The sequence below is a fragment of the Ursus arctos genome, unplaced genomic scaffold (genome assembly GCF_023065955.2).
Source record: "Ursus arctos isolate Adak ecotype North America unplaced genomic scaffold, UrsArc2.0 scaffold_2, whole genome shotgun sequence".
In the NCBI taxonomy this organism is placed as follows: domain Eukaryota; kingdom Metazoa; phylum Chordata; class Mammalia; order Carnivora; family Ursidae; genus Ursus; species Ursus arctos.
In genome coordinates, this window is record NW_026622874.1 from 77922242 (window position 1) to 77945667 (window position 23426).

At 54.5% G+C, this 23426-nt stretch overlaps 2 protein-coding genes across 5 annotated transcripts in view; one reads left to right on the top strand and one right to left on the bottom strand.

Annotated features, from left to right (window-relative positions):
- The window catches only part of ABCC1 (ATP binding cassette subfamily C member 1), a 131215-nt gene extending 125536 nt beyond the window's left edge, over nt 1-5679 (top strand). For 2 of the 3 annotated variants that reach the window (XM_026520254.4, XM_044391560.3), the window contains exons 28-31: nt 1245-1403; nt 2057-2223; nt 3311-3505; nt 4017-5679. In XM_026520254.4, the coding sequence (XP_026376039.2) occupies nt 1245-1403; nt 2057-2223; nt 3311-3505; nt 4017-4125 (630 nt within the window). In that variant the 3' untranslated portion in view covers nt 4126-5679. Of the gene's footprint in view, nt 1-1244; nt 1404-1545; nt 2224-3310; nt 3506-4016 lie in introns of those variants that run through there. The other variant, XM_057315452.1, reaches the window with a different exon arrangement.
- Nucleotides 5680-10269: 4590 nt separating this feature from the next.
- The window catches only part of ABCC6 (ATP binding cassette subfamily C member 6), a 47976-nt gene continuing 34819 nt past the window's right edge, over nt 10270-23426 (bottom strand). Inside the window, exons 22-31 of one of the 2 annotated variants that reach the window (XM_026520257.4) lie at nt 22260-22467; nt 21023-21333; nt 19888-20087; nt 17780-17906; nt 16927-17028; nt 15986-16132; nt 14075-14233; nt 13828-13994; nt 11136-11330; nt 10270-10804 (exon numbers count right to left, since the gene is read on the bottom strand). In XM_026520257.4, coding sequence (XP_026376042.2) covers nt 10696-10804; nt 11136-11330; nt 13828-13994; nt 14075-14233; nt 15986-16132; nt 16927-17028; nt 17780-17906; nt 19888-20087; nt 21023-21333; nt 22260-22467 — 1725 coding nt within the window. In that variant the 3' untranslated portion in view covers nt 10270-10695. Of the gene's footprint in view, nt 11331-13827; nt 13995-14074; nt 14234-15985; nt 16133-16926; nt 17029-17779; nt 17907-19887; nt 20088-21022; nt 21334-22259; nt 22468-23426 lie in introns of both variants that reach the window. The other variant, XM_057315453.1, reaches the window with a different exon arrangement.

Below are 23426 nucleotides of genomic sequence, written 5' to 3' on the forward strand. Positions count from 1 at the left end.
TAGGCATTCGAGTTTGCCACCTCGAGAATAGAAAGATGCCATCATCACTACTAGGGATGGCTCAGTGAACGTGTGAAGTTGTCAGAATTCTGGAATGTATTCCTAGTCCCAAGCTGTTCCTGGAAGATGTCGTTCCTCTGAGACCCTTAGACCCTCCTCAGGAATCAGACGAAGGGTCTTCCTGGCTGTCTGCCAGAGGAGAGGACAGGGTTTCTTTCATCTCTGAACATACGTGTTTGCTAAACCATTCTTATCCCAAGGCTCAGAATGTTCCATTCCCATGAGATAATTTCTCTAACTTATAACAAGGGGATGAACAGAGTAGGTGGTGTTCTCGCTGAGGTTGTATGGCTTATGTTCCATCATGAGACTCAGCTCTGTGACATTTCTGTTAGAGGCTGGAGGAGGCCTGCCTTTCAAGAGCCCAGATGAGAAGGCAAGAGTTGTAATTGGATGTCAGGAATGTCAGTCATTGGCCACTGAGCAGGGAGCCCCATTTCCTGAAGAGAGGATGAGTGGAGACCGGGTCCTGTCCCTAACGTCTTGTTGCTTCTGCAGCTGGCATGGAGGGAGGGTGTGCAGGGGTATCTGCTTGAATCTTTGAGCTACTTTGACAGCTCGGGATGAGAAACTCACCATCAAAGGATTGAAAAACAGTATGGGGGAAAATGCCTGATTATTAACATTATTTAGAGTTGAAAATAATAAGGCTTTATTGAAAATACCTTCTCCTTGAGCCCTGTCGCCTTTGGAGGTCTGTACTAACTTATCAAAAGAGCTGAATATCGTTTTAACTTATAAGAAGAGGAGGCACAGAGAAGGAAGCCCTTTTTTTAATTTAAGATTTTATTTATTTATTTGAGAGAGAGAGAAAGTTCACGTGCACAAACTGGGGAAGGGGCAGAGGGAGAGGGAGGGGCAGATCCCCACTGAGCAGGGAGCCCGACATGGGACTCGATCTCAGGACCCTGGGATCATGACCTGAGCTGAAGGCAGACAGTTAACCCACTGAGAAGGAAGGCTCCCCGAGAAGGAAGTCCTTGACCCTTGGCCAACACAGCTCCTGGAGGAGTGTCCCTGGGAAGCTGCCGACAGGGAGGAATATGGTGGGCATCGGGTCAGCCAGATGACTGAACGACTTTAGGGCAGACACCTGAAATGTGGGCCCTGTGTGGGGGGCAGGCGGGAGGTAACCCCCAGACACGAGCATCCTCACCTCACCCTGGGCCCTTCCTATCCCACAGGTTGGCATCGTGGGGCGGACGGGAGCTGGGAAGTCGTCCCTGACCCTGGGCTTGTTCCGGATCAATGAGTCTGCTGAGGGGGAGATCATTGTTGACAACATCAACATTGCCAAGATTGGCCTACATGATCTGCGCTTCAAGATCACCATCATCCCGCAGGTGGGGTCTGGGTGCACCGAGGGCGGGAGTGGGGCGCACTATGATGTATGTGTGTATGTGTTCGGGACAAATGTAGATGTATTCCTCCTTTATTATTTTCATTGAAATGATACTGTCTCTTTGCCATTGAATCTCCTCTTAGGATATAAATCACAGTGGGAACTAACCGGGTATCATTCCTTCACTCCTGCCGGCTCCACTCAGGACAGGAATAAGCCTTCCAAGAGCCAGGCAAGAAATAGGAATTTTCTAGGCTGATTGCTGTAGGTGTGATTCCCTCATGTGTTGCCTTGTCTTGTTATTTTATCTAAAATTTCTTCTAAGATTCTCTTTAGGAGGCAGGGAACAGGGAGGAATCCACAGTACTTTACGATTAGGAATTACCCGTGCTGCTTCTCCCTTCCAGAAGTTTCCGTGTATTGGAAGCTCTGGGAAGTCTTGCCAAAAGAAGTTTATTTTATTTCACTTAACCCAGAGTTTTCCAAACCTTTTCCCCCAATTACTAACATCTCCAGAAATAGTGATCCCAAGGAACGCTGGAACCCCATCTTGAGCGATTCTGGTTAGAACTGTTCACGTTGCACCTGTTTGCCCCAGGTGTAGGCATCATGACGTGAGCCTCACCTGCCATCTGCTGTCTTCTCCCCAAACAGGACCCTGTTTTGTTCTCGGGTTCCCTCCGCATGAACCTGGACCCGTTCAGCCGGTACTCAGATGAGGAAGTCTGGACGTCCCTGGAGCTGGCTCACCTGAAGGACTTTGTGTCCGGCCTTCCCGACAAGCTGAACCACGAGTGTGCAGAAGGCGGGGAGAACCTGAGGTAGGCAGGGGATTGAGCCCCGGACCGGGTCTCCTCTGTCGAGGTGTTTAAAGATTCTGTCCGTTTACATCTGTGTCAGGCCTAGGTTTGCGTACCAGCTCTGCCGCAGATGAGCCATTTTCTCTTCACTTCTTGTAGCCTCACTTTCAGCATCTGTAAAATGGGTTTCAGTCCACTCTCATCGCACCATGAGGTATAAAACCAGGATGGCTGACATGGTTCCTTTCTTACACTAGGTTTAGTCAGTTGAGAGGGATTGTTGTTCAACTATTGAAAGACTTCCTTCTCGGTCAGTAAATAGCACTTTCCTGAGCCCTCCGAGTCGCCACCCGCTGACCCAGCTGCCCTGGCCCTTCTCCCAGGATCCCCAGGATCCCCCCGTGACCCAGCAGCTCAAGTATCCCTGCCTGGCGCCACAGGGAACCTGAGTCCTGCCCCAGTGCCCTCCATGCCTCATCCGTCCCTGTGACAGCCAACCACCAGTCCTCACATGTGTTCCACTGCTCAGACACTAGGGCTGGTCAGCCAGGCAGCTCTGCTATCCTCAGCTCACTCATATGGCTGGGGGTCTGCTGGGGCCGTGAGGGTCGGCTCCCCACGTCCCTCATCCACCAGCAGACCAGCCCCAGCACATTGCCAGGGCGATAGCAGAGGCTCACAAGTGAGCAGGCCCCGGTGTGCGTTCCCTTTGCGAGCTTCTGTCGCCTTGTTTGCCAGCATCCCGTTGACCAAAGCAAGACCCATGGTTGAGTCCAGAGTCAAGTGGGAGGACCCTAGAGAAGGCACAGATACGGGACCATTTTGTGACCTGTCATACCGCCGTGCTCAGCTGGTCACTTATTTTGGATTTCCCCTCTGAGCCCTGTTCTGAGCACGATGCCGAGCCCAACTCTAGCTCCACAGCGAGACTGTCCTGAGCGGTCCCTGATGTCTGCCGTGGCCGCAGGTGCGAGGAACGGGGAGTTGCAGGGCTCTCCTGGTCTTGGCCACACCGAGTGTCCCCTCCCTCTTCTCCCAGCTCCGGCCTGGGCTCAGGGTTCGGGATGGTTTTGACCCTGTGTCTCCTGGTCTTTCTGTGCTGGTCAAGTGTTGGGCAGCGCCAGCTTGTGTGCCTGGCCCGGGCTCTGCTGAGGAAGACCAAGATCCTTGTGTTGGACGAGGCCACGGCGGCCGTGGACCTCGAGACGGACGACCTCATTCAGTCTACCATCCGGACGCAGTTTGAAGACTGCACCGTGCTCACCATTGCACACCGGCTCAATACCATCATGGACTACACAAGGTGATGCTCCCCGCACAGACACTCTGGTCCTGGGGATGTCCCCATTCGTTCAGCACCGTCCTGTGTGTAGTGACAGCCCTTCCTTTCCCCTGGGTATTTCTGACATCACTCCATCATGTATTCAATCCATACACACGTGTGGAGTGCCCGCCACATTCTCGCCCTATTCTAGGCACTGGGGACTCAGCAGGGAGGTATCAGACAAGGAGCCTGCCTGAGGGACCTTCTAGAACAGTTGGGGGCTGGGTGCGGAGACAGACAGTAAACACAGGAACACACCCAATGGTGCTGGGAACGAAGTAGAAAAGGTGAGAGCCAGTCTTGGGGTCGGCGTTACGGGACTCTGAGCAGGAGGCGTGGAGGAAGGCAGCCAGTCAGAAGGCTACTGCAGCAGTCCTAACAGAAGGTGTGAGGCGACTGACCCAAAGCAGGGATTTGTTCAGGTGGCTCTTGAGGGTACAAGGTGCCGACCCTCCCCTTGCCCTCACGTCTGTGTCTCCTCCTCTTGCAGGGTCATCGTCCTAGACAAGGGAGAGATCCGGGAGTGCGGCCAGCCCTCCGCCCTCCTGCAGCAGAGGGGTCTTTTCTACAGCATGGCCAAAGACGCTGGCCTGGTGTGAGCCTGGAGAGCGGGCGCATCTGGTCAGAATAGCAGGGCCAACACGCCAGCGTCCGGGGATGACGTACTGAGGCACCGTCCTTGGGAGCCCAAGCCTCCTATATACTGAACGGAAAAAAAAAAAAAAACCAAAACACACAAAGGAGCCACCGTGTGGCCCCCGGGCTGGAATTGGCCGTGAAGAAGCAGGAGAGACAGAGATGCAGCCCACCCAGAACGCTCCCGCCCTTGCCTCCATTGCCCCTGCAAGACACACGTATGTTCTCCCGCCCCTGGGAATGCACGCTCGTGCTCTTGGTGCTCGTGAGGACCTTTCGGCAGCCAGACTGCCAGAGAAATTGGTTTCATAAACTACGCTAGTGACCAAATCCAGCCAACTGCCTCAGATCTCTCCAGCCAAAGTCAACAGATTCTGTCTCTGAGAAGCTCCCCGGCCCCCGACGGCTGTCCCCGGCACCCCCCAGAGTGCTTTGTCTCCTTGGGGCTGCAGGTGGGAGGTGAGGGGCCTGGGAAGATTGCTCTCACCTCGGGCAGTACCCCGAGGGCCAAGGACGCTCCTCTTACCCACCGTCTGGTCTTCCATGCGCTTAGACGCTGGGAACCCGCGTCCCAGCTCTGCTCTCCTGGTACTTGCCTCCCAGGCTGGGGTACCCTCCTGTCCACGGACTTCTCACTAATGGGACTCGGCAGGACTTCTGGGCTGTCCAGACCCGGAGATCATCTCAGTACCGACTCCCCAGCCTGGCCGCTCAGCTCCTCATCCACTCCGGTCTCCTTGCTTTCTTGCTTCCTCTTTCTGCCCATGGCTAGGATGGCTTTAGTGCTCTAGTCCCTGAGAGAGAAGATCTGCCGGCAGTGATGAAACGGCCAAGGCCAGGAGCGCTAGGTACCTCCCAGGTACGACTGGTTGGGACTGAAAAAAGCCCTGTTGAGTCTCTCAGATTTCTTTTCTCGCCCTTGGCATCTGGGTAGCTTGAAGGATGGCAGTGTGGAGAACTTGACGTTTCCTGACCGAGTCACTTCCAGGACAAGAAAAGAACCCATTCACGAATATCAGTGATGGCTTTTTCTTTTCTCTTTTTTTTTTTTTTTTTTGGCTTTTTTGTTTTTTTGGCTTTAAGTGCTGCTCCAAGGGAGAAAACAGTCTCGACTTTAATTTCTTGGGCGGAGGTGCTGTTTGGGGAGCAGCATTCCCAGGGAGTAGCCACAGCGGCCGCCATGTGACAGGTGGTCCACGTGTTCCTGGAAGAAAACGGAGAAGCAGAGTCCTTCGAGGTTTCTCAGAGACCAAAGCAAGACCCACGATGCAGAGGAAGGTCACTGCTGCTCCAAGATTCATACTCGCTATGAATTACATGGCTGACTTCACACCCAGAGAAGCATCTTTTTTTTCTTTTAGGTGGAAATATATATTTATTTTTTTGTAAGTTATACCATTCTTTCACATTAGATAAACCAAGTTTTTCTTGGGGATCTTTTTCTAATGACTTAACACTGGAAACGTGAACATTTGCAAATAATTTACAGTAAAAAAATTATTTTGTTTCATACTGAATAATTGTTCTGTTTTCTTTGGGGCATTAGCAGAGAGTTCTGCCATGTCCTTCAGAAGTCTGGACGGGGTTATCCTCTTGGCTGCTTCTTTCTTTCTCTTTGGCAAAACCGTTGTCTCCAGTGGGAGCTCTTGTCCAGGAACCAGACCTTAGAGGTGAAGAAGCAGGTGGGGTTTAGCAGGGAGTCGGCATGGCACGGTAGACAGAGCCTGGGCTTGAACTCTGCCCTCACGGTTTGCTGACTGTGTGACCCTGTGTAAGTCACTGCACGTCTGTGCCCCAGCTGCCTTGTCTGTAAAATGGGGCTGATCACACCTGCCCCGCGGGATTGTTGTGGCACGCACAGCCTTGGTCCTCTAAGACACAAGTCAAGCAAAAGTCCCACGTGGCCAAAGTTACCCTAGAAAATCTCCTTGCGTTAGGATAGGGCAGGCTATGCTGTGGTAGCGAACCAGACCTGAACTCTTAGGAAATGAAAGCCAGGGTTTATTTCCCGTGCATTTTTTGATGAGCGTCAGATGACGCACCCCTGTTCTTAAGTGCCCCAAACCGGAAGCTACGCAAGTCCGTTCCACTCAGCTGATTGGCCAGGATCAGTCACGTGGCCGCAACCGCACCGCAAAGGAAGCTGGGAGATGCTGGGGTGCGTAAGGAAGAGCAGAACCTCCTCCCGTGGTCGTTCCCGTGGTTTCTGAGTTGTGGCTAGCGGGGAAGTGAGGCCGGCGTGTTAGGTTTTTGAGTTTGCACTGGGTGAGTCTTGGTAGTGAAGAATTGCTGTATTTGGGGAACAAGCCATGTGTGCTGCACCCTGAAACTACGTACTGAGTAACCGCGCGAGGGGGCGTTCTGGCGCTGCCGGGCTTCCCTCCAGCATTGCTGCCCTCGCCACGCCCCACCACCACTGACACCATTGTCCAGCGTTGCCGTGCGTCCGCGACTGGAGCGTGAACATGCTCAGTAAAGAGAAGCTGGTCAGCTTACTCCCGTTGGAAGGGAAGTATCTGGACGTGCCACTTGGGGTGTCAGTTTTAGATGTGCGGTCCCAGGTCAGGTCCTAACCAGGCCCAAGCGTGTGACCTGGTGTGTGCCTGTGGGTGTGCGTTGTGGGACAACCGGTCCTCAGGAGGGTTGCTGGCCTGGGTTGAAGCTCACGCTGCTGCTTCCTGAAGAGGAGGCCGCATGCAGCCTTAACCCCGGAGAGGGTGGCGTCAGAAGCCCCAAGGCGGGGGCAGGGGCGCCTGATCCCCCGCTCGTCCAGGTAAGTGCTTCCTTGCTGTGGAAGGAGCAAAGGGGGCACCTCCCATGTGCCAGGCCATGGGCTCGGTGCTCAGCCTCGCTCCCGTGGAAAGGGATCCCCAGGCCAGAGAGGAGTGGAGAACTGGTGTGATGCTTCCTGTGTGGGTCCCTCAGCACACTCCAGCGAAGCACTCAGAATCTGACCACTTCCCTGCCTTCCTGTTGCTGCTTTGTGGGTACCTCCCTCCTGCCCCTGGACAGCCACCTCAGCGATTTCCTGCTGCCCTGGCCACACCCCCACCCCACTCCCATACAGTCTGTTCACCCAGTAGCCCTCATGCACCTGTAAAAACACTCCATCATAACCCTCCAGTGGTCCCCATCTGGCGACAGCCAGCTACCCCAGCTTCCCGTGACCTCTGCCCTCAGCTCCCCTCCAGCCACCTCACAGGTCCTCCAGCCACACGCCCCTCTGCTGTTCCTCCAGCATCTGGGCACTGCCCTGCCCTGTGTCTCCCCGCTTCCCCAGATGTCAGCATGGCTGGGTGCTTCCCTGTTTTCTTTTACAGTGGCAGCTCCCCGAGAACAAGGCTTTGATTGGTTTACTCCTTAATGAACACCCACCATGGGCACACAGCTCGCACCCGGTGACTGCATTCTCTGATCCAAGACCCAACTCTCCATGCCGGGCCCTGGGCCAAGTGTGACGTCACTGGGGCCTCTAGAACGTGCCTTTCAGGAGCTGCGCTTTCTTCGTGGGTACAGCTGGGATCCTTGTGTTCACCTGGCCAGGTGGCTGTGAGGAGGGAAGCCGAGCCAGGTAAAGCACCCAGCGCCACGCCTGGCCCTCAGGACACCGTCCTACATGGTGATGCCTTTCATTCATTCATTTGTCCCTCGATCCATCCATCCCTCTACCCATCCAGCCGTCCCTATATCCATCCATCTGTCTATCATCCATCCATGCAGTCGTTATTTATGGAACACTCCCATGTGCTATGCACCATGCCAGGGGCTGGGAAGCAGAGTGAACACATATGAACAAATTCCTTGCCTCAGAAAAGGAAAGGAGCTCATTCCTTCCCTTCAGGGGGTGTTGCCAAAGTGGAATTCAGCTGTCAGTGAGCTGACATTCTAGACCTAAAGAAGTGTGCACGAGGCAGCAAGGTGGTTAGCACATGGGCTCTGGCGCCAGGCCACTCAGGTTCAGATACCCGCTTATGCTCTGTCTGCATTTTCTCGTCTGCGAAAGGGGCCTCATGAACGCATCCTGGTAAGGTGATAACCATGGTACCTTCCTCCCTGCCTTGTAAGGATTCACTGAAAGGCTGTGGTGGGCGTTTGCAGTGACACGAGGGGACACGGGAGGTTAAAGGACCGACCGAGACGGGCACTGACCACAGGTCTGTACACGGCTTTTCCTGCAGCTGTGTTCCCCCCCCCCCAAGCCTGTGGCACGGTCTCCGGGGAGCCGTGGTGTGGGCCCCCCGCACCCTCGTCAATGCTGGCTCCCATGGCGCACACTCCGCTTGCTGGCAAACCACCTCCCTCCAAGAAAGAGGCTGTGGTGGCCCTCGAATGACCCCGAGTGCGTTTGCCAAACACCCTGCTGCTGCTTTTGCCTGCGGTCAGTCTGCCCGGATGCCAGGGGCCCTGCTCCAGGCAAAGTGCCACGTCTGGTCCCTTCCTGTCCTTCCAGGTTGCGCAGGAACCCCCGTGCGATGCCTTGGGTCGTGGTGTTAAATAGACCCAGGACAGTAACCACCCCCTGCTCTGCCCCTTACAAACCGGGTGACCTTGGCAGGTCACATGAACTCTGAGCCTCATTTTCCACATTTCCAAACCGGAGCTGGTAGGTGCTAGTAATGGTGGGGGCAGGCTTTGGAGGCAGGTCTGGGGGCGGGCAAGGAATACAGCCCTCTGACCCCACTTGGAAGGCATCCAGATGAGCTGCTGGCCACACCTTGGCAGAGGGACGTATGCAGAAGCTGCAGTTAGAGTTAGATTTCATTACCTCCGGGCTGAAAACCCTCCACCGGGTGGACCTGTGGCCCGGCTGGGACAGGGAGTGGGGGAGGTGTCCCCCGGCCCTTCCTGATACACCCACACAGCCACTGTCCATGTAGCTGGATGTTCGGTGGGTTGGGTTAGCCCAGTACCTCTCTGCCGGGTGATTGATTCCCCAGGGGACCTTTGGCAGCATCTAGAGACATCTTTGTAATGACTGGAGATGACCATGCTTTTGGCATCTAGTGAGAAGAGGCCAGGGATGCTGGCGAACATCTCACAATGCGTGACCCAGAATTAATGAGCCCCACGTCAACAGCGATGCGGTTAAAAAAAATCCTGGCGTCTGTACCCTCTCCCCCATGGAGGACCCGAGGAGGTCCTCAAACAGAATAGTGTTGACAATAACAGTGAAAGTTGGTTGAGCAAGGACTTTGTGCCCAGCTCAGCTCTGAACACTTCCACGTATTAACTTTATCCCCGTAGCAAGGCCATGAGGTCCGGAGGAACCCCGGGCTGCCAGAAAGTTCCCATCCAAGGCGTGGACTCATTTCTCATGCTGCCCTTCACCGCAGCGTGTCTGTGTGACCTCAGGCTATTTTAGACTCTGCTCCCTCTTCCCGCGCCTGCAGCCAGATTTAGCAGTGCTGTGTTGTTCCCCGTCGTGGAAGCAAACACCCGACCATCTCTGCCGGGGTCCTCAGGCTTCTAGCGGTCTCCCGCGGACACTCTCCAGCTGTTCCACCCGCTGCTGGGGCTCCCCCTGCGCCCCACCCAGGAGCTGAATTTTGGTCTTTCACACACATGAAATGTGTGCCCTGAGCAAATTCTCTCCATGGGGGGCCCGGGAGTCCCTGGCTCCGCAAATCTTGTTTTTGGCAGTGAATGTGCTGGTGTTGGCCTCGGACCTGTTTCTCGGTGTGGGGGGTGGTGGCTTGTGTGTCGGTTCAGACAAGACACCCTTTGGGGCTCATTGATGAGTGTGGAGGAACGGCAGCAGGAGGTGTGGAGTTCTCTGGAATCCTACAGGGAGCTTTAAAAACACTTAAGAAATAGCACATCAGCGTGTGGCCGCGGGCGGGAGGAAGGCGGCAGGTATGGTCACAACGTGGCAACCGGAGGGGTCCTGGTGGTACTGGACGTGTTCAGCATCCCAACCAGTGGTGGCGAGTGCAGGAGCTTGTGCAGAAACACGTGTGTGCACACCCGTGCACAAATCCTAGTTAAAGTGGGGAAGTCCGCACAAGATCGGCCAGTGGTACTAACGTCAGCATTCTGGTTATGGTACTGTACTACCGTTTTTCAAGATGGTGTTATTGGGGGGAAGCAGAGTAAAGCTACCCAGGAACTTTCTGGATTATTTCTTATAATTGCTTGTCCATCCACAACCATCTCAAAATAAAGGGGGTTATTTGTAAAAGGTACACGCTCCATTGCCCCAGCCCAAGCCTGAGCCCCAGGGATGTTGATTTCCAGGGTCTGCGTTGGCACCCAGGCATGGGCGGGTTTTTGAGTCCCTCAGGTGAGGCCCCTGGGCAGCCAGCGTCAACTTTAGCTCCGGGGTGGACCGGGTGGACGGAGCTGGATCAGACCGACCTGGGCGTTGCCGTGTCCTCCCGGATCTGTGATGATGGGCCACTTCCTCTGCCATTTTCCTCCCAGAGAGCAGAGGGGTCTAGACCCAACCCTGCAGTGCCACTGATGACCCCGGTCACTGGCACCCCCAGGGCACAGCAGTCTCTCTGGGCTGATACAACGAGGCAAGGCTTGAGGGCTCAGACCAGGCCTGACTCCTGTGCCAGCCTATAAAACAGGCCTTTCTGGGCTAGCAACTGGGCGGGGCTGCCACTCTCTGCCACCTGCCCCTTGTCCATGACCAGTATCCTGCAGGCGTAGAGGGAAACGAGCAGCTCTTACCAGCACAGTCGGTCCTGGGCGCTCTGCTGCCGAAAGCCAAGCGTGTCTGCTCTGGCTGAGTCTGGCCTCCCCTGTGGTTTCCAGACCCCAACACGCAGGGTGGACGCATTTGCTGGGCATGAGTCCTTGGCCTCCTCCCTTCCCCTCTGGGCATCAACTCCTGCAGACTGGGCACTCGATAATCCATTCCAGCGCCCCCCCCCCACCCCGGCTCGAAACCCTGCTGCCTTCCTCTGCCGCTGCGGGGGTGGCAGGGGCCCGGGGAGCCCCGAGGGCCAGCCGGGAGAGGGGTGCGTACCTGGCGCAGTCCATCACGGAGCGCAGGCGGTGGGCGATGAGCAGCACCGTGCACCGGGCGAACCAGCTGCCGAGCGCGGCCTGCATCTGGAGCTCCGTGCCCGGGTCCACGGCGGCCGTGGCCTCATCCAGGATGAGGATCTGGGTTTTCCGGAGCAGGGCCCGCGCCAGACACAGGAGCTGCTTCTGGCCCACACTGGGAATGAGTGGGAGAGTCAGGGTGGACATTTGTGTGCCTGCATGTCAGGATTGGCAGGGTCTGCCCACAGATGGGGTTCCCCCGACAGCTGCAAAAGTGGGGGGGGGGGTACACGTGCACATCTACACGTGGGTCGGTCCACAGAGCTGGTAGCAATCCCCATCCTGCCGTTTTTGAGCAGGGTGACTCGAGGCAAGACATTCAAACCCCAGCGGTGAAACGGCTATTTCTATTTTTATTCTGGGGTCTTCACCTGGTGTCGGACACACGAGTGAGTGCGTGTGCATAAGCTAAGTCACTTCTCACGATGACCACCAAGGTGGTTACTGTATTAACGAGTCTTGTGGCTAATGAGGGTGTGAGGACATCGTAAGTCCCATAAAAGTGCTCTGCAGTGTGCTTACCACGGAGAAAGCCCTCAGCACCCGGGAGCTTCTCCTACTCTAATTACAGACGGGGAAGTTGAAGCGTGAGGTCACACGGTCTGTCAGACCCCTGACCCTCGAGACCCAAGGGTGTCTGGGGCTCTTTCCTGCCGTGCTTTGCTGCTTCTCAATGCAAGGCCTTCCAGCAGTGTCTCTGGAGAACCAGGAGCTACTGTGGCCGTGCTGGGGGCCCCGGGCAAGTCTCAGGCCTCCTCTGCCAAATGCTGCAAAATGGGATTAGTGAGAATGTCCCTCTGAGGACTACAGGGAAGAATTTTTGTTCCCTATATCCAGGCACTGTTTCAGCAACTTGATGCATGAACCCCAGGAGATACTAACTGCAATTTGCATTTTACAGATAAGGAAAGTGAGGCCCAGAAGAATAACTTGCCCAGGGTTCTAGAGCTGCTAACTGGGGGAGGCTGGATTTGAAGCATGTCTGAACACTTAACCACCAAGCTATGCTACATCTCCAGTGTCTGGAAACTATTAGCACCCCCAGCCCCTGACCCTAACACCTTTGGGGGCAGATGGGTTTTAGCATCCAGAACGTCTTAGTTGTTTTTTTTTTTTTCCCCAAAGATTGTATTTATTTGAGAGAGAGAGAGAGCACGCGTGCATGTGAGCTGGGGTGGGGGTGGGTGCAGAGGGAGAGAGAGAACCTCAAGCAGATGCCTTGCTGAGCACAGAGCCCAGTGCAGGACTCGATCTCATAACCCGGAGATCATGACCTGAGCCAAAATCAAAAGTCAGATGCTTAACCGAATGAGCCACCCAGGCACCCCCGGAATGTCTTGATTTTGAAAAAAGCACACACCTATACACCTGGCTGCATTATTCACAATAGCCAAAAGTTGGAAGCAACCCGAGTACCCATCAATGAATGAATGGGGAAGAAAGATGTGGTCTCTCTATACAACGGAGTATCGTTCAGTCTTAAAAAGGAAGGAAGTTCTGGGGCGCCTGGGTGGCACAGCGGTTAATTGTCTGCCTTCAGCTCAGGGCGTGATCCCAGTGTTATGGGATCGAGTCCCACATCAGGCTCTTCCGCTATGAGCCTGCTTCTTCCTCTCCCACTCCCCCTGCTTGTGTTCCCTCTCTCGCTGGCTGTCTCTCTTTGTCGAATAAATAAATAAAATCTTTAAAAAAAAAAAAAAAAGGAAGGAAGTTATGACACCTGCTACAATGTGGAGAACATTGTGCTGCGTGAAATAAGCCAGCCACGTAAATGAGGTACCCAGAGTAGCCAAATTCCTAGACACAGCAGAATGATGGCTGCTGGGGCTGCGAGCTGGGGAAAACAGAATGGTTTCCTTAATGGGTACAGGGTTTCACTTTTGCAAGGTGACACAGTTCTAGAGATGGATTGCACCATGGTGGGAATGTACTCAACAGTTCAACACTACCAGTTGTACATTAAAACATGGTAAAGAAGCTGAATTTTATGTGTATTTTACCACAATTAAAATTTATTTTAAAGGACATAGGCCAGGGGCGCCTGGAAGGCTCAGTCGGTTAAGTGTGGGACTCTTGATTTGGGCTCAGGTCATGATCTCAGGGTCATGAGAACAAGCCCACATTGGGCTTGCACTGGGGGGTGGAGCCTGCTTGAGACTCTCTCTGTTTCCCTCTCCCACCCCCACTCGCACGCACTCTCTCTCTCACAAAGACAGAAAAAACATATACCATATGTTACTTGGTACCCTCAGTAAATGTGGCCTTAGCACCAATATCAAACACAGTACTTTTACAGCAAAATAAATGTTGAGCGGGATAAAGAAAGACGGTAGCCTTGTGTCGGTAAAGCTGGGTTTTGTCACCCAAATACATTTAGGGACTGAATTTAGGAAAAAGAAACTGGCTCTTCAGAGACTGTGTTGGCATTTGGGATTGCTGCTAAGGGATGGGATTCATACTGTGAGTACTGACTGACGGGGCTGACGGTCCCACAGGGGAGGCAGATATCCAGGGCATATTATCCCAGGGCTGAGGCATTTGGGGGGAGCCTTGGCCACGCTCCCCTCTCCCCCTAGCTCCTCCCAGGTCCTGGGGTGGGGGGGCAAGCCTACCTCAGGTTGTGACCTTGCTCGGCACACTCATACTGGAGCTGGCCCGGCAGGCTGGCCACCACGGCTCTGAGCTGCACCGTCTCCAAAGCTTCCCAGATGGCTTCGTCCGTGTGCTCATTCAGCATGTCCAAGTTCATCCGCAGAGAGCCGGGGAACAGGGTAGGGTCCTGGCCAGAAGGGGCAGTGGGTCAGAGCCGGGCCCTGCCGTGCCTTTCACCTCTGCCCACCCCCTTCCCCCAGACCTCACCTGCGGGATGACGGTGACCCTGGACCGCAGCGTGTGCAGCCCCACGTGGGCGATGGGGACCCCGTCGATCCAAATCCCCCCCTCAGCCGCCTCCAGGAGCCGCAGGAGGCCTCCGGCCAGGGAGGACTTCCCAGCCCCCGTCCTGCCAACGATGCCCACCTGTCAGGGGATGGGAGGCAAGGCTTGTTCTGACCAGGCCTGGCCAGAGGAAGGCAGGCCACAGGCCAGAGAGACCCCAGCATCTCTGTGAGATGTTTACCCTGCATCCGAGATCCATCTGTCTATCTATCATCCTTTAAGCATCCGTCCTTCCATCTGTCCCTGTGTCCTCTCATCTGATTACCTTTCCGTATACCCATCCCATTCTATTCAACCTTCTTTCTGTATATCATTATCGTCCCTTCATTTCTCCCATCTTTCCCTCCATTCCACGACCCTTCAAACTATCCCCCCACCCTTCCGTTTCTCCCTCCTTCCATCCTCATCCTTCCTTCCATCCCCATCCCAACCTATCGGTGTCCCATCCTTCCATCCATCTCCCGTCCCAGCCCAGCCATAGCTCCTCCTCTCACCCATTCGCCCATCATTGTATCCCCCCCCCATCCTCCCTCAGTGTTTACTGTTGCATTCTCAATGTCTGACACCCGACAGAGGTTCAGCACGATTTGTTTAAGAAGTGAATGACGTGTCACCCATTGTAGGATAGGCACTGTTCCCGCCACCAGGAGCACCGAAATTAAGGAGTCCTTGCTCCGAAGAGCTACCTGTCTGCTCTGGGAAATAGTGCAGCTGAGCACACTTCATTTGAATACAGTGTGATGAGCCAGCCCCCTCTATAATCAAACTCTGGGCCTGAAGCTGCCTGGGAGTGGGATGAGGGTTAATGGGGTAATCAGAGAAGGCTTCATGGTGGAGGGGATTCTTGAGTGGCATCTTGAAGGATGAATAGGAGTTTGGGGAGGGGGAAGAGTCCAGGTAAACTACACTAAGTGCTAGACTGTAAACTCCCCGAGGGCAGCACCGGGTGCCCACATGGCCCAGTGAGTTGGCTGCTCCACAAGTGTTGGCTAAGCCCCAGCAGGCCGATGCACGGAGGCTTCGGCCAAGGTCAGGAGTTTGGGCTTTCCTCTAAAAGAAGCTGGGAGCAGACGCAAGGTCTCAAGCACAGGAATGACATACTGAAATAAAGATCGTAGGAAAACAGACTGGAGGTGGTGAAATGGGAGGCTGGGGGCTCAGTTAGGGGTCTGGAGCCATCCAGGGGGAGGCAGGAGGGAAGTGCAACCGGGTGGGGAGTTGATGGGACTAAGCATCTGTAAAATGGGATAATCCTAGTACTCCTGCATAGGGTTGTTGTCAGAGTAAAACTGCAAATGATAATTAATAAAAGCACTGGTAAACATTTCTGCAGCGCTTGCTATGTTCCAGGCACTGTTCCAGACAGTTTCTACGTATTAACTCAGTTAAACTTCACAACATCTCTAGGAGAGTGACATTCTGATTTCCATTTTACAGGTAGAAAAACTGAGCTTAAGACGTGACGTGACTTGCCCAAGGTCAGCCACAGCAAAGCCAGGAGCTGAGGCCATGCAAACTGGATAAGGTATGTGGAGCATTCAGCCCTCTGCCCTGGCACGTAGTAGGTGTTCAACTAATGTCAGAGGCAAAAAGAATGAAGGGAGTCGCGGAGATGTCTCTTTGGGACACCAAGGTGGGCGAGTGGTGCGTTTCACCAAGATGGTGGCAGCTTTGTGGGAGACTGTCAGTTCAGCTAGGGTGTGGTGGGTCTGCAGACAAGGGGAGCTGAGGTGGGGTGTGGAGGAGGCAGTGGGTGCTCAGGGCCTGGACCCTGGGCAGTGCTCACCCTGGGTCTGGCCTCCTTGCGGAGGAAGATGTGCGAGAGCCGCTCACCTTCTCTCCAGCGTGGATCTTGAAGGACACACCCCGGATGGCCAGCGGGAGCTCGGGGTGGTATCTCAGCCCGAAGTTCCGGAATTCGATCTGCCCTCCGTGAGGCCAGGGGGGCCGGGCTGCACAGGTGGGCAGCCTCCAGGGCGCCTGGGGCAGGAGGGGCAGGGGGTCAGAGGAGCCTCTCTCCGAGGTGTCTCACGAAATGGCACACCTCTTTGAGGTTCAGTTTCTTCTTCTTCAAAATGGGCATATTTACTGCTTTTTTCAAGGGTCGTGGGGGGCATGGAACACAGCAGAGCTAAAAACAAGTGGTATCTGGGATTATAAAAATAATGCTGGTATTGGCTACTCCATTATTATTATTATTATTAGCTGCTATTAATGGTCAGATAATATCCTCTCTTCCTCTAGAAGGGGTAGACACTCCCCTTTGTCTTTGTGAGGCAGGCGAGATTGTGCAGGAAGGGGTCATTAGCTGCCGCGGGCTATTTCTGTGACCTTGAACGGGCCTTCCACCCCCTGGAGGTGTCAGGGGGCCCGTAAGAGCAGTGGGCACGTATGGAGTGCCCACAGTGTGCCTGACCCGCAGTCCTTCATCGTGGGATGTCTCATGCCCCTCCCAGCATGCCCACACTGTCGCCTCGCCTTGTCACTCCTCTCTCCTGTAATCTCGCTGGGATGCCTTTGTCATGTTGCTAGCATGCTGCTGTTACGTTGCTGTCCCAGTGCTCTCACTCATGGTCCCCTGTCCCTCAGAGGAATGGTCTGCTTTGCCCAAGGGAAGAAGCAAAGGAACAAAGATTGGTCCTGGCTCCAGACCCTCTGCTCTTAGCCATCACTCCTGCCCTGGCAGTAGCTCCAGCTTCCCGTGCTCGGGGCTCTCACGCCTGGAGCAGATCTATCCCTGGGCCCACACCCCCGGGCCGTCTTCCACCCATCACCTCCTTGGGTGTCTGGACATAGTCCTTCATCCGCTCCACCGACACGATGCTGCTCTCCAGGTCCGTCCAGCTGCGAACAGCCCACTGTATTGTCTGGGTCACCTGGTGGGAGAGAACACCTCAGGCTGGCTTCAGCCAGGCCAGCCCACAGGCTTGCAGTAGCCGTGCCCCTGGAGACAGCCCCCCAGGTCCTGGGACAGACGAGGGGATGGGATTTGACTGCAGCTGCCAGGACCCCCCTCTTCCTTCAGTAGAACTGGAGTATGCAGAGTAGAAAAGAACTTGTCCAACCCATCTTGATACGGGTGGGGAGAAAGGACCAGAGAGGGTGCGTGGCCCTCCCAAGGACACGCAGCAGGACCCAGGTCTGCTGACTTCCATTCAGAGAGGTTTCTATCCCCTGATTTCCCATCATTTTGCCTCATTGTAAAATGAGGCTAACGAGAGTATCCCTGATGGGGTTGTGGGCAGAGTTAAATGAGTTAGTATATGTAAAGCTGTTAGAACAACACTTCATTCATAAAGAATGCTACTTAGATATATATTTTTGCTTCATAGATATGATCTGACATTAAATATTGTCATTAATAGTTAACAGAATTTAGCAGTGCATGGGTAATGTACTCTATATACTTTATCCCAACTACTCTTTACAATGTGTGAGGAGATCACTGCCCCATTGTTCAGATGAGCACACTGAGGCTCTGTGAGGGAAGTCTCTGGCTCAAGGTCCAGGAAGGTCACCCCAGCTAAGCTTCTGCAGAGCTGTATTTTCCTCACTGGTTGGCAGTTTGGACTCGGCTCCTTTAAGGTCCCACTGGCAGGGGTCTGTGTGTCTTGGGTGTTGGGATACCTGGAGGGCGGCGGACACCGAGAAGCCCACAAGGCCGGCGCTAAGGTGGGCCTTGCTCAGCACAGCACACAGGGCGGCCGCCAACACCAGCACATTCCCCAGCAGCTCCATGTTGGCAGCCAGCCACCTGCGAGGGGAGGCAGGTCAGAGCCGGGTCAGCGGGGGGCCCTCTGTGCAGGACTTGCTTCTCGGGGCACAGGGACTGGTCATCGCACCAGCCTGAGTCCCACAGGGGTCCCAGCAGTGGCCCCCTCCACACCCCAGGCCCCACCCAAGCTCAGTGGATGGGGGAGGTTGACGATTTCCTGTCTCACCTGTGCCCAGCTCTGAGCCTGGCACACAGTAGGTGCTCAAGTGAAGTTTTGCCATGGTGCCAGTTTTCTGTCCCTGGGATATGCCTGGCCATATTCCTTGTGCTCCCCCTGCCTGAACCCAACCTCCATCTTATCTTCATGGCCACGTCGGCTTGAATGTTGCCTCCTCTAAGAGCCCTCCTGGACTGTTCCTCCCTTTCTCTCTCACATGTAATTGATAACTTTATAGCAGTTACCACGCTTTATAATAAAACTATTTACTCAGTCCGTGACCATCAGTCTCCATCGGCGGACTGAGCTCGGCGCAGGCAGTGGCTTTGTCTCGTTCATGACTCTGTCCCCAGTAACTTAGCATAGGACCCAGCACTTAGTAGGTGCTCCATGACTAATATATTGAGTGGATGAATAAATATGCAACCCCTCCTACTGGATTCCTACTCTACCATTCATTCATTCAACAAACACATATTAAGCATCTACTGTATGCTGTGCATGCTGGAGGCGCTGGGGACACAGTGTGATCCAGTTTTAAAATCCCTGTCTTCAGGGAGCTCTGAGCTTTACTACATACACTATCTCGTTTCCAAACAACCCCACAAAGTGGATTATTGCTGTCCTCACTTGTCAAGTTAACAAGTCTTTGAAGCCACATCGCCCTGCCAGATACCAGAAAGCACGAACCTCTTCCAACAGATCATGGGTTTTCAACAAGGCAGCCAACAAATGAATAAATAGGCCGCTTCCTAGGCGGCTGACCTTGAGACAGTTCCTTTGTTTCTTTAAACCCCAGTTTACCCATCTGTGGAATGAGGTACCGTTTGGCTTCTTAGAGTTGAGAGGATTAAATGAGATGTGCCATATGTAGCACGGAAATCACTGGGCCACCCACATAGTAGGTGCTTTCTAAATGTTCATAAGCTCCTTCTTCCCTAGGCTAGGACCCCAAGAAGAGGCAGGACAGGTCACCCAGAAGGCATATGGGAGTGGGGCACTGCCCACAGCCACACGGCCTGAAAGCTGCAGCTGGCCAGGGACCCGGGGCATGAAGGAGAAAGGAATTCACATTTGTTGAGTGCCTACTGTGTGCTTGGCCCTCTCCACACTATGGCACCTGGATTCAAAGCCTGAGTCCACCACACATTTGCTATGTGGCCCTGGGCAAGTTCCTGAATCTCTCTGTGCCTGAGACTCAACATCTCTAGAACAGTCTCTGCCTGGTGAGTTGTTAATAGGACTAAATGAATAAATCCATGTAGAGGGCTCAGAACTGTGTGGGGCACGTAGTAAGCTTGTTAGGAATACCAGCCAAGTGGATTTCCTGAATCCTGACGGCCACCCCACGAAAGCCATCCCCCTTTGACAAAGGAGGCTCAGAGAGGTGTGTAACTTGCCCAAGATCACCCAGCGAGGAAGTTGCCGGGCTGGGATTGGAGCCCATGCCTGTCTGTGCTCAAAGCCTGCGTTCCCGAAAGGAGGCTGAGAAGGCTTGTGCAGCTCCTCTATCACCGAGGCAACAGAGGCTGGTCCAGTGGCCTGGCCACAGAGGCTTCTTCCCTCCTGTGGACATCTCTACCTCCTGCCCACCTGCTGCGGGGGATGCCTCAGGCCACATTCCACCCACTCCCGGCGCGAGGCAAGTGCATGCCTGGTATGCAGTCTCACTTTTATCCCCGCCTTGCCGTGTGACCTTAGGCAGGCCACTGAGCTCTCTGGCCACACAGTAGGACCCTCGGTCTTACTCTGTGGGGACAGAGATGGAGTATGGTGTCTTCTCTGCCCCCAGGCCCTTCCTACCTTTCAGCCACCAGCCGTGGGAAACTGACTCGCTGGCTTTCGTCCACGTGTGTGTCATTCTGAGCCATAAAGGGGCACTGGGCCCGGAAGGCTCTGACCACGGCGCTGCCCTGGAAGGTCTCGGCCACATGGGAACACACGAGCGAGTGCCTGGCTGACTCCAGGCGTCTGAGCTGGCACAGGCTGGCCGTGTACAGGCTCTGCAGTGGGACAGGTGCGGAGGGGAGAAGTCACAGACACAGAAGCACAGGGGAGCCTCAAGGACAGACTTTCTGACCAGGCTCTGCTACCAGCTTGCTCTGTGACCTTGGCCTAGTTGCTTCCTGTCTCTGGGCTCCCATCTCCTTGCAGAATCAGAGTTACATTGTCCTTTTTAAGATCACCTGGGAAGCTCTAAAACCTTCCCGTGGCCTCATCCCAGAACGAGTAAGTCCGAATCTCTGGTGGGGTCACCTTGGCCTAGGTATGTTTAAAAAAAAAAACCTGGGTGATTCTCAGACACAGCCAGGATTGAGAAATCACTCCTGGTGTGAATGTCTCATTCCCAGCTCTGAGGCCACCTGCTTCACTTAGGGCCAGTCCCTGTGGGAACAAAACCATAAAGGACACGGAAGGCAGTTGGCCAAGTGGAATGCATTCCCTTAACCAGAGCCCCCATACCAGGCCCTGGGAACAAGTAATCCGCAATGTTATTTGGTTTGAGTTGCCACTTGTGTGCAGGCAAGGAGGACTGGCGTCAGGTTGTGTGCTAGGCTCTTTACAAATAGTATTTATTAACGTGAGGAGAGCGTTCATGGGCTTCACGATTGACAGATGGGAACACCTAAGGCCTGGAGGGACAAAGCAGGTTCAGATCTCTATGGCAAGTAAGTGGCAGGGCCTGGATTTGAACCCACCTCTGCCTGCCCCCTCCACTGTCCCTCCCCAAGCCAAGTCAAGAAGACTGGAGAGAAGACAGCGGTGGTTGTAGGTTGTGGTGTCTCAAATTGTGGTGTCTCTGCCTCTGGGAATTCTTCTAGGGATGGTGCCCAGATGCCCACTGGGCAGAAGCTTGTACAGGGAATCCTGCCCAGAGACAGACGACTGCCTGAGCTGACCTGAGCTGGCCCCAGGAACCTGCTCAGTCTCTCCCTACCTGAAACCCAGCATAGAGGACCAGCAGCGGCAGGATGGCCACAGCAGCCAGTGGGGTGGCCACCGTCACCACCAGGATGACCTCCAGGAGTCCGAAGATATAAATCAGCAAGGACCGGATTTTGTCTGGGATGTCCACATCGACTGTGTCTGTCTCCTTGGAGAAATGATTCAGCAGTTTCCCGAAGAGGGTCCGCTCAAAGAAGCCAATGGGAGCCGGCACCACATCCCACAGAAGTCTCTGGAAAAGCAGGCTGGATGCCCGGATTCCCCCTAGGAGCACCATGGTCATGGAGGCAAACAGCCCAAGGGCTGGGGAGAGAGAGAGGGTATCAGAGCATGAGAGCTGAGACCACCCCCCAACCACCGCATGGTGGCCACCTTATGATCTGACCACCCTGACAGTCCCCTGACGGAACCACCCTACAGTGGGTTAAATAGTGTGCCTCCCCACCCTGCAAACTCAAGGCCACCAGGAACCTCAGAATGTGACCTTATTTGGGAAGAGGATCTTCAGATTTGTTTTCCATGAAAGATCTTGAGATGATATCACCCTGGATTTAGAGGGGGTTCTAAATCCAACAACTAGTGTCCTTACGAGAAGAAGAGACACCCAGAGGCACGGAGAAGGTGATGTGAAGACAGGTACAGATACTGCAAGCCAAGAATTGCTGGCCCCTAACAGAAGCTGGGAGAGAGGCCCAGGACCGATGTTCCCTCAGAGCCTCTGAGAAGAACCAGTCCTGCCGAGAGCTTGGTTGTGGGCTTCTGGCTTCAGGACTGTGAGACCTAAGTTTCTGTTGTTCCCAGCTACCAAGTTGGTGGTAATTTGCATCAGTCCTAGGAAGCTAATATACCCCCTTCCTCCCAATGCTGATCCGTGTGCTCAGGGTGCGGCTCACTTCCCTCCCTGTCTTATCCCTGGCCAATCCAAACGCCGAGGATGGCCTCTCCCCGCCTGAGTCCTCAGCTGCTCCCAACCACGGGGGGCCAAGATCCTGCATTTATTTGCTGATGAGTCTGGTACAGATTCCGGGGCTCCAGGAGAGGGGGGGATGTGCCATATCCCCCACTCCCCCAAGTCTTATCTGAAGGATGCAGGTTTGCACTTGGGCCCAGGATGTTTGCCCAGATGTCCAGGGAGGACAGGGGAATCCAGGGACGGGCAGAGCAGGGAGCCTTGAGCATCTTGGAGGGGGCTGGGAGGATGAAGGGCAAGGAAGGCCGGCGAGGGGTACCTTGGAGGCAGCCCAGGAGCCCAAAGATCCAGCCCCGCAAAGCCGCCTGTGTCTGCCGCCCGTCCACAGTGGGGTCGTCCGCCCACAGGCTCAGCCAGTAGCCGCAGCAGAAGGAGGCCACTTGCTGGCAGAGGAAGAGGAAGAGTACGTAGAGGCAGAGGGGAGCCCTGACAGCCCGCAGGTAGGTCAGGTACATGGTGGCCTTCACCTGTAGCACATGGAGGGGAGACAGGGGCAGAGAGAGGCCCCGGGGGAAGGAAGGGAGGAAAGACCACGTGAGGCCCTCAAAACACATCGACAGGGCAGATGGAACCACGATGCAGACCTTACTTGTCTTCTCTCGGTGCCTCCCACCAGCAGTGCCATCTCTCCTTCAGGCCCCACCTCGCCTCCAGACCCCTTCCCCTGCAGAACCCTCAGAGGGCCCGTGAGAGCCGTAAAGGGGACAGGCTGTGGCCCTTCCTGGCTTGGGAGTGATTTATTGAACACAGGCTACAGGACAGGCATGTGTCTCTGCCCCCATCATAATTCCCACCTGACAGATAAGGAAACCAAGGCACGAAGAGGTTAAGACCCTTGCCTGAGGTCCAGCTCCCATGAATCTGAAGTTCTTCACATGGCTATAGCCAGCGCAAACTTCTGGAAACATCAACCCGACCCCATCTTGCTGTTGCTGACCTGCTCGTGGCTTTCTCTTGCTCTCAGAAGAAATTCCAAACTTCTAGTCATTTCTCTGACCTTACCTCCTACTCACTATCTGCTGGTCTCATGGGAAGCCTCTTCTTTTCTCTGGCACCCTAAGCTCCTTCCCACCTCAGAGACTTTGCACCTGCTGTTCCCTCTGCCTGGAATGCTTTCCCACTGCTCTTTCTGCGGCTGGTCCCTTGCTTTAGGGTTCACCTCAAGTGTCACTCTTCAGAGCATCTTAATCCAAGCAGGCTCCTGACCCTCAGTTGGCTGATCCCCATCTCATTGCCCTTCTTTTTTTTTTTTTTTATAGCTTCTATCATTATCTGCTATTACCTTGCTTAGTAGCCCGATTGTTTGCTGACTGTCTCCCGCCACTAGTATACAGTCTCCACCAGAGCAGAGACATTGCCTGGTATGTAATGGGGGTTCTATAAATGTGTTCTGGGTGGATGGTTGGGTGGGACAATGGGTGATTGG